Source organism: Lipotes vexillifer, unplaced genomic scaffold, assembly GCF_000442215.2.
Source record: "Lipotes vexillifer unplaced genomic scaffold, Lipotes_vexillifer_v1.1 scaffold1029, whole genome shotgun sequence".
Taxonomy (NCBI): domain Eukaryota; kingdom Metazoa; phylum Chordata; class Mammalia; order Artiodactyla; family Lipotidae; genus Lipotes; species Lipotes vexillifer.
In genome coordinates this window covers 499,909-510,588 of record NW_006789305.1, presented here as the reverse complement: position 1 = coordinate 510,588, position 10,680 = coordinate 499,909, and the positions used below count along the sequence as shown (strand labels likewise).

At 37.0% G+C, this 10,680-nt stretch overlaps 1 protein-coding gene across 1 annotated transcript in view; it reads left to right on the top strand.

Moving 5' to 3' along the window:
- The first annotated feature begins 357 nt into the window (after positions 1-357).
- PHTF1 (putative homeodomain transcription factor 1) overlaps positions 358-10,680 on the top strand; it is a 62,680-nt gene continuing 52,357 nt past the window's right edge. The window contains exons 1-2 of the mRNA XM_007462469.1: positions 358-871; positions 1,504-1,560. Of these exons, the coding sequence (XP_007462531.1) occupies positions 827-871; positions 1,504-1,560 (102 nt within the window). The 5' untranslated portion in view covers positions 358-826. The remainder of the gene's footprint in view (positions 872-1,503; positions 1,561-10,680) is intronic.

The window sequence follows — 10,680 nt, the reverse complement described above, 5'->3', positions numbered from 1 at the left end:
CTCTCTGCTGGCTGAGTCACGGCCCTTCCAGGCCCGGCCTAGCGAGGACGCGCGCCCGTCGCCCTGAAGCAGCTGCCACCCGGGCCTTGGGACCTCTGCGCTTGACTTTTTCCAGTCGAACAAAGCCTTTTGCCGTTGCCGTAGCGACTGGCAGCCTAGCTAAGACCGCCTTCACTTTCTATCCCCCTCCTTTCCTAGCTCATTCTTTGCTTATTTTAGGGTCTGTCCGATGACCCTATAGGTCGGGCTTGGAGAGCGCCGGCTCTCTGGCAACAGACTGCCCTCCTCTGGGCGCTGGGCGGCCGGCTGCCTCCGAGGCTGGGGCGGCCTCCGCAGTCTCCATGGTAACGGCCCAGACGGCGTCTCCGCCTCGGGGGGAAGATGAGGCCTGCCTGGCCCGGCGCCTCGCCCCCGGCCTCATGGCCGGGCCGGGGCCACTGAGGAGGAAGGTCCCGGCCACCGGACTGCGGGGCAGCGGGCACCAGGTGAGAGCAGGACTCCTGGGAGCGGAGGAGGTGGGGTGCAGGTCAACTCCAGCGACCTCCCCTCCTCTCCGTCTTCCCTGCATCCCTGAACACACTCGCACAAAATATCGCAGAGAGGCTTCTCCTCTCCGGTCTCCACTGCGCCAGAGGTTTTTTTGGTATGCTTTTGTTTTTTTCCTGGCAAACGGCAGGGGAACGAGACGGTCAGCAGCGCATGGAGAGGCTGAGAGAAGCGTTATTTGAGTTCTACGCAAACTGGGAGAGTACCTTTCAGCAACTGGGCTCACTGACTGGTTTTCCTTCATTTTCAGTGAAATCCCATTCTCTGGCTGGAGACACAGATGGCCTCAAATGAGAGAGATGCTATATCGTGGTACCAAAAGAAGGTAATATCAATGTATTTTTATTTGTAAAGCATGCTTCCTGCAAAAAAGTCCCACAAAGAATACCTATCATGTTAGTTTTCCCTGAGCTTGGTAGTGCAGGTATTCTTACATGATATCTCTCAACATAAATGGAAAAACTGATGGACAAGGTCATTAGGTCTTTTGAACTCAGTTCCAGGTCCCCGAATAAGATTTTCAACCTCCCATCTCCAGGCTGCATTCACAGTGTCACAGCAATGCTTTGAGAGTTTGCTTCTAATCAAACTGCTGCTGTTTCAGGCATAAAACTTTATCTGCACAGCTCAGATTGGTACTGTCAATCTTAATGAGCTGTCCATTACCTTTTATTTCTCTAGTTTTCTACTGATGTTTTTCTTAAGTGGAAATATCTTTTAAGGTGATATTTAATTTGAAATATTTTGGACATTGCTTTTCAACTTACTTTTAGATCCAGCCAACTTGAATTTTGAAGGAAATAGTCCTAGGAAATAAGAATTTATTCTAGCCTCAGAGAAGCACAGACATTTCCCAGGTATCATATGGATACTTAATAGTTTCCTGACTTTTGTGAGACTTGACCCAAATAAAAGGATTTCCTTTGCATCACTTAAATAGCCTGCTTCCTATTTCAGATTGGAGCATATGATCAGCAGATATGGGAAAAGTCAATCGAACAGACTCAGATTAAGGTAAATTGATTCCTTTGATTTTTTCGCTTTGTTTGACTGCTTTAATATGAAGAGTGGATTGTATTTACTTTTTAAAAATTCTGCACTTATCCACCAAATATGGCGTTCTTTGTTCTTTGAAGTTAATAAGAAAAACAACACTGCAAATGGGATGATAAATGACAATTGACATTTGGCCTCCGTATCAGGGAAATAGAAAGGGGTGATTGGTTTATGATAAATTTGAAAGCAAATGTCCCATATAAATGGGGCTATGGCTAACTCTGGCGGTAGTTAGAGTTAGTTGTGGTAACGCAGGCCCAGTATTGCCACAGCTTCAGGGCTCTCAAGAGAAGCTGTGAATATGCATTTTTATGTGAAATGTCCAGGTTTTTTAGAGCATCTCCTCCTCCTCCTTCCCCCCTCTACTTCCTATTCTCCCCCTCCCTCTCCTCCCCCCTCCTCCCCTACCTCCTCTTCCTCTTTTTCTTCCCTGCAAGTCAAATAAAATCCATTTGTTGCCTGAATCTCTTTTTCAGTTACTGGTTTAGAGTATGGGCCTAAGTATTTCAGGTTCTTAAACTTTTTTCTACACTGCTTTTGGAACTGAGCAGATTCTTGGAGTTATTGCATGCTAGCCAGGCAACCAAAAATTGATGTGTAATTTCAGAATGCCAGGTTATTAATTTATAATAGGGGAGGGGAGGGTTAAATAATCTAATGTTCCAAAATCAGGTTTGTGGGATCAACATGTTTCGGGGGGGATGCAAATTAGTCATGGAAAGGTTGCTTGGTAGCCAAATGTAATTGCCTAGTCTTGAGAGATGGGGAAAAGCCTAAAGACCATCCTGCCCTTACAGAATGTCTCTCTATTGACATTAATACTTAGATCTACAGATTCCAGGGTCTTACCCCCTTGGAAAGTACTGAATAATGGCTGGCAGATTTTTCGTTTTGGACCTTTCTTTTTTAAAGATTTTTCCATAGACCCTCTATTAACATTTAAAAAAAATGTATGTATGGGTGTAATACAACTTAATAGTTCTATTTATCTCCAAGTCAGATTGATTGGACTGGGATGTTTAAATCTCGGTGAAATAGTTTTAGGGCAAATTCTTTTTGTAAGCCACTCAATTAGAAAGTTGTTTGAACTGCATGGTACTTGGCTAACTTTTCATAATTTTGTACAGTCCTTGATGTTTTATATTAATAGGAGATGGGATTAGGATGAATAAATCCCCCAATTTTATTTTGTAACTCTCTAAATCCTGTCCTGTTATTCCTTTGTGAGCTCTGAAAAGTATGGGTAGTAAGTCTGGTATAATGGAAAGAGCACAGAACTGGGAGGTGGATCTCCTTTTGTGACCTCTGTCTAGCCTTGTGATCTTGAACAAGCACTGTAGTTTGTCTGGGTTTTGGTTTATTTATCCTTAAAAGGATTTTACTTCCTGCTATAGAATTTCATTACCTACCTCCTTCCCGTACCCAATTTAAATATTTCCTCAACTCTTATTTCCATGCCATTTTATACATACCTTCCTTTTGGTATACCATCTCCTGTGTTACTTGATAACCTGTGTGTTTTCATGGAACTCAAGGGCAGGCATTGCATTTGTATCCCACTCTTAGAACATTCTGAATCATACTAGGAACTCAGTGTTTCTGTATTTGATTAAACTCCAACTAATATGTATATTTTTATTCATTGTTTTCTCAAAAGGTAATCTATCTAATACCTCCTTAATGTATACTTTTTAATTGAGTAGTGGAAAGAATAAAATTAAAGAGAACTCTAAAAATTTACTGAGTTAATGTACCAAGGCCTCCCAGGTGCGAAGAATACAGTCAACAAGACACACATGGTTCTTGCCTTCATGAATTTTACAGTCTAATGGTAGTGGGAGAAAAGCCAAGTTATCTTTTTAAGTATGTTTAAGTCTTAGATGGAAGCTGACCAAAGTATAGGACACAAAGAAGTATTTAATGCAATTTAAAACAGATTACACAAATATAAATTTTTTTGAAAACAAATTTAAAAAAAAGGAAAGAAAATTAAAAAAACAAAATGAATAACAATATTAACATCAGATCACAATACAATAAAATTAGAAATTACATAATAAAAATATAATTCAAAATTATAAAAAATATAAATTAAAAAAATCTTAACTTGGATCATGAAAAGTGGTAGGAACTGTTCTATAAACATTTACTGAGCTACTGTGTTTAAGGCATTTTGCTTGGTGCTGAGCACAGAAGTACAACGCTTGTATAAGGGAAGATAAGTAGCCCAATCCGGTTGGGGTATAAGGTAAGCAGTTGAGATGATAGGTCATAAATCAGTTTAGAGCTGAGCTGACTGCTTTACTAAGAACTTTAGATACTGTACTATATAAAATGAAAAAATTTGTATGGTTTTTAAGTAGAGGGGACACATCATATCTGTATTTTTGAAGGATAGAAATAAAAACGTAGATAAAACAAAATTTGTAGAATGCTTCCAAAATAATACTTGATGAAATTATATCACTCTAAATGTCTATATTAACAAAAAATGTCTAGATTGACTAGGAAGAAAGAATTACAATGATTCAAGTTAACATACGAAGAATCTGAGAAATAAAACAATAATAAGTCAAAGTAAAGAAGGGGAAGAAATATCAAAAATAAAACAAAAACAGAGACTTCCCTGGTGGTGCAGTGGTTAATAATCCGCCTGCCCATGTGGGGGACACGGATTCGATCCCTGGTCGGGGAAGATCCCACACGCCCCGGAACAATGAAGCCCATGCACCACAACTACTGAACCTGCACTCTAGAGCCTGTGCGCCACAACTACTGAGCCCACGCACCGCAACTACTGAAGCCTGTGTGCTCTAGGGCCTGTGCTCCACAACAAGAGAAGCCACCGCAATGAGAAACCTGCACACTGCAAGGAAGAGTAGCCCCTGCTCACTGCGACTAGAGAAAGCCTGCGCACAGCAACGAAGAATACCCAGCACAGCCAAAAAAAACCCCCAAAAACAAAGAAACCCAAAACAGTGTTCATGTATTCTTCATTTAACAAATATTTGTTGAGCACTTACCTACCATGTGTCAGGCAGTAGGATGGGCACTATATCTATATAATGATGAGCAGAAACACTCAACATTTTTTGGAGCTTATGGTAAAGTGGGAGACAAACAATAATAAAATTAGGGCTTCCCCTGGTGGCGCAGTTGTTGGGAGTCCGCCTGCCGATGCAGGGGACACGGGTTCGTGCCCCGGTCCGGGAAGATCCCACATGCCGCGGAGCGGCTGGGCCCGTGAGCCATGGCCGCTGAGCCTGCGCGTCCGGAGCCTGTGCTCCGCAACGGGAGAGGCCACAACAGTGAGAGGCCCGCGTACTGCAAAAAAAAAAAAAAAAAGGAAAAAAAAATAATAAAATTAATCCTACTAATGAATAAAAATTACTTTGTGATAAATGCTAAGAAGGAGAGCTACTATTTGCAAGCTATTGTAACAGGGAAATGGACCTAGTCAAGGAGGTCAGAGAAGCCTTCCCTGAAGAATTGATGCTTCAAATGAGATCTGAAGGATGAATAGCAGTTAATTAGGTCAAGAACAAATATACTTATCTGACAAAAACTCTTTCAGAAAGCAGAGGAGGAAGTATGCTTCCCAGCTCATTTTTTGAGAGCAGTATTACCCTGATTCCAAAGCCAGACAAAGACAGCACAAGAAAATTTGTCATAACTGTACTACAAAGCTACAGTAATCCAAACAGTATGGTATTCACACAAAAACAGACACATAGATCAGTGGAACAGAATAGACCACCCAGAAATGGGCAGTGTATTATATGGGCAATTAATCTACAACAAAGGAGGTGAGAATATACAATGGGGAAAGGACAGCCTCTTCAGGAATGCTGTTGGAAAAGCTGGAAAACTACATGCAAAAAAATCAAACTGGACTACTCTCTCACGTGATGCACAAAAATAAATTCAAAATAGATTAAAGATTTTAAATGTAAGACCTGAAGCTGTAAAACTTCTAGAAGAAAACATAGGTTGTACACTCTTTGACATTGGTCATAGTAATATTTTTGGATATGTCTCTTCAGTCAAGGGAAACAAAAACAAAAATAAACAAATAGGACTATGTCAAACTAAAAGACTTTTGCACAGCGAAGGAAACTATCAATAAAATGAAAAGACTACCTACTGAATGAGAGAAGATATTTGCAAATGGAATATCCAATAAGGGGTTAATATTCAAAATATACAAAAAATTCATACAACTCAACATCAAAAAAGCCAAACAACCCAATTAAGAAATGGGCAGAGGACCTGAATAGACATTTTTCCAAAGAAGACATACAGATGGCCAACAGGCACATGAAAAGATGCTCAACATACTAATCATCAGGGAAATACAAATCCAAACCACAATGAAATATCACCTCACACCTGGCAGAACAAATTACAAGCGTTGGTGAGAATGTGGAGAAAAGGGAACCCTTTTGCACTATTGGTGGGAATGTAAATTGGTGCAGCCATTATGGAAAACAGTATGAGGATTCCTCAAAAAATTAAAAATAGAACTACCATGTGACCCAGCAATTCTACTGCTGGGTATTTATCTGAAGAAAACAAAAACACTAATTAGAAGAGATATATGCACCCCTATGTTCATTGCAGCATTATTTACAATAGGCAAGATATGGAAGCAACCTAAGTGCCCATCAACAGATGAATGGATAAAGAGGATGTGGTATCTATATACAATGGAATATTACTCAGCTATAAAAGCATGAAATCTTGTTGTTTGCAGCAACATGGATGGCCTTAGAGGATATTATTCTAAGTGAAATAAGTCAGACAGAGAAAGACAAATACTGTATGATTTCACTTATATGTGGAATCTAAAAAAATAGATGAACAAACATAACAAAACAGAAAGAGTTACAAATAGAACAAACAGGTGGTTGCCAGAGAGGAGTGGTGAGGGGAAGAAATAGGTGAGGGAGATTAAGAGGTACAAACTTCCAGTTGCAGAATAAATGAGTCACCAGTATGAAATGTACAGTGTGGGGAGTATGGTCAGTAATTATGTAATATCTTTACATGGACAGATTATATCTAGACTTAGTGGTCATTTTGAAATGTATAGAAATATGGAATCACTATGTTGTTTAACAGGAACTAACAGACTATTTTAGATCAATTGAATTTCAAAAACAAACTCATAGAAAAAGAGATCAGATTTATGCTTAGCAGGCGGGGGGGTTGGAGGAGGGGGAATTGGATGAAGGCAGTCAGAAGGTACAAACTTCCAATTATAAGATAAATAAGTACTAGGACTGTAATGTACAACATGAATATAAATAACGCTGCTGCATGTTATATATGAAAGTTGTTGAGAGTAAATCCTAAGAGTTCTTATCACAAGGAAAAAAATTTTTTTTTCTATTTCTTTAATGTTGTATCTATGAGACAGTGGATGTTCACTAAACTTATTGTGGTAATCATTTCATAATGTATGTAAGTCAAATCATTATGCCATATACCTTAAACTTATACAGTGCTATATGTCAATTATATCTCAATAAAACTGGAAGAAAAAAATCCTACCTGAGGCATAATATGGAGCTTTTAATAAACTATCATACTGATTTATTAAAAAGAAAGAAAATTTGTCCTAAACATAAGTGTAAAAATCTTTAATAAAATATTAGCAAACCAAATTCAACAACGTGTAAAATGGATTATCTACCATGACCAAGTGGGATATCTGAGAAATATGTTGTTGGTTTAATGTTTGAAGATAAATTAATGTAATATATCATATTAATAAGGGATAAAATGCATGGTCTTTTCAGTAGAGACAGGAAAAGCATTTGACAAAATTCAATGCCCATTACTGATAAACTAGTAATTTCGTCAATCTGTCAAAGGATGTCTATTAAAAAACCTGTCATTGGGATTGACATATGTACACTAATATGTATAAAATAGATGACTAATAAGAACCTGCTGTATACTAATAATAAGTTATCATGTATTTTAAAAAAAACCAGAAAACCTACAGCTTACACTATAGTTAGGGATTAAAGACTGAGTGCTTTGTCCCTCAAATCAGGAACAAAGCAAGGATGTCTGCTCTCACCACGTCCATTTAACGTTGTACTAGGGATTCTAGCTAGTGCGGTAAGGCAAGGAAAAAGAAGTGAAAGGCATTGAGAAAAGAAAATGAAAATTGCTTTTATTCATGGTGACATGATCCCATATTTAGAAATTCCTAAGGCATTACTAACAATAAATGAGTTTAGCAAGGCCTCTAGATTTAAGATCAATATACAAAAATTATTTGTATTTCTATATACCAGCCATGAGTATTCCAAAAATGAAATTAAAAAAACCATTCACAATACATCAAAAAGAGTAAAATACTTAGGAATAAGTTTAACATAGTATGTATAAGGCCTGTATACTGGAAACTACGAACATTGCTAAGACAAATTAAAGATCTGAAGAAATGAAGTAGCATTGTTAAGATGGCAGTTCTCTCCAAATGTATCTATATAGATTCACTATAATCCCTTTAAAGTTCCAGCAGACTTTTTTATTTTGGTAGAAATTGATAAGCTAATTCTAAAGTTGATAAGGAATGTAAAAGACCTAGAATATTCAAAATAAGTTTAAAAGGAATAGAGTTAGAGGACTTACTGGATCTCACAATTTACTGTAAAGCTGTAAGTAATTCAGATAGTGTAGTATTGGCATGAGTAATAGATCAATGGAACACAATAGAAAATCTAGAAATAAATCCTTACAGTTTTGATAAATTGATTTTGACAAAGATGCCAAAATAATTCAATGAAGAAATGATAGTCTTGTCAACAAATGATGCTGGAACAATTGGATAGCTACATGTATAAAAATGAACTTTGATTCTTACCTCACACTGTACACAAAAATTACTTAAAAAGGATCATGGACTTAAGTGTAAGAACTAAAAGTCTAAGGTTTTCTAGAAGAAAACATAGAAGATCTTTGTTAGTCAGGATATGGAGGAACCAGAACTCTCATACACTGCTGGTGGGAATGGAAAGTAGAAAAATTTAAATATATATACTTCTCATATGACCCAGCATTTCCACCCCTAGTTATCTACCTAAGAGAAATAAAAACATATGGACACATGCAAATATTCATAACAATACTATTCGTAATTGTCAAAAACTAGAAAAAAAATCCAAGTGTCTATCAGCTGGTGAGTAGGTAAACAAATGTGTTATATCCATACAATGGAACATGACTCAGCAATAAAAACTATTAATACATGCTACAACATGGATGAACCTCAAAAATGTTATGCTAAGTGAAAGGGACCAGACACAAAAGACTATATTCTGTGATCCAGTTTATATGAAATTTCTAGGAAAGGCAGGTTTATAGAAGAAAGCAGATCAGTGTTTGCCTATGGCTGGGGGATAGGAACAGAGATTTATTGCCATTCTTGTTTTTCTGGTGATGGAAATGTACTAAAATTTGAGTGTGATGATGGTTGCACAACTCTATAAATTTACCAGAAATCCACCAAATTAACTACTAAAACTACACTAAAAATAAGTGAGTTTCATAGAGTATTAATTATACCTCAATATAGCTATTTTCTTAAGTCACATCAATAGAAAAAAATAGGAGAAATCATAATGTAGTACACAACAAATTCATATATATTCCCAATGAAAATTGTCTTCTAAAATTTCTTAATTGAGAAAATATATTAAATCTAAGGTCTAACATTATTTTCAGTAATGAAACTCAACTTAGTGCCCCCCCCACAAAAGAATACAACAAGAATGGCCCCATTACTATTATTTAACAAGCTGTTTGAGATATATTTGCTAAGATGAGCAAAACATTCTAATTAATATTATCTTTGCTTTTAAAATACTTGTTCTTTTATTTTTCTAATTAATATTAGAATAACAAAAATCAGTGTTTGAAAATGATATGATTTTACACCTAGGAAATTTAAAATGGCTAATCATAAACACACAGGTGATTTCAGCTGTATTTGTAACCTTTTATTTCTTGAACTGGATTGTGGGTACATGACAGATGAGACACCTCATTAAAGATGACAGTTGGAATATGTGCATTAATCTCCATCTGATTTCTTCTGAAAATTCTCTAAAATTATATAAATAAGAAAAAAAATCAGCCTACAATAGGAGTGAAAGAATGGGAGAGAAGACTACTGTAAAAGAGAGCTGTTAACACAATTTTGAAAGTTGGAAAATGGATGTAAAGAAAGTAAAAATGTAAAGTGTCTATAATAGGGGATGCCAATGGGAAACAAGTGAATTCCCTGTTTTAAAACACCTGTATTTAGTGTTACCAGTGGGGAGAGGGAAGTGGGGAGGGACATTATAGTGGTAGGGAATTAAGAGGTGCAAAGTATTATCTATAAAATAAGCTACAAGGATATATTGTACAGCACAAGGAATATAGCCAATATTTTATAAATAACTATAAATGGAGTATAACCTTTTAAAATTGTGAATCACTATATTGTACACCTGTAGCTTTTATAATATTGTACATCAACTATTCTTAAATTTAAAAAAGATTAAAGGAAAAAGACCCCTGTATTTAATTTCTGAAAGACTCAGGAATTAGATGCATCAGGTATATCTGCAGGTATGAGGTAGAATTGGAAATAGGATTGTTTGAGCATATGTATAAGGGGCAATAGACCTGCCGCCAGATCCTCCACCTTATTCTACACAGCCTCATAGTTACCTTATCTTCCTCTGACAGAAGATTGAAGTTTGCTCTCTGGAGAGGCTGAAACAGAGAAGTTCTGGATTCTGGAATACCATACACAAATGAGAATGGGGTGAAATACTGTACTCATAAAGGAGATTAAGTGAAAGTCTGGTGGCCAGGCTTATAATCTCTAAACAGAAGACTGGAATTTCTTTTTGCACAAGCTGACTGAAAAGACCTAAGGATACTGGAAGTGAAATGGCTGGCGACTCTCTACAATGAGGCCACTGTTCAGTAAGCTTCCCCTACTGCACACTGAATGGGCATTCAGCATGTTAGTGCCTCACTATTTTTTTTTTTTTTTTTTTTTTTTTTTTT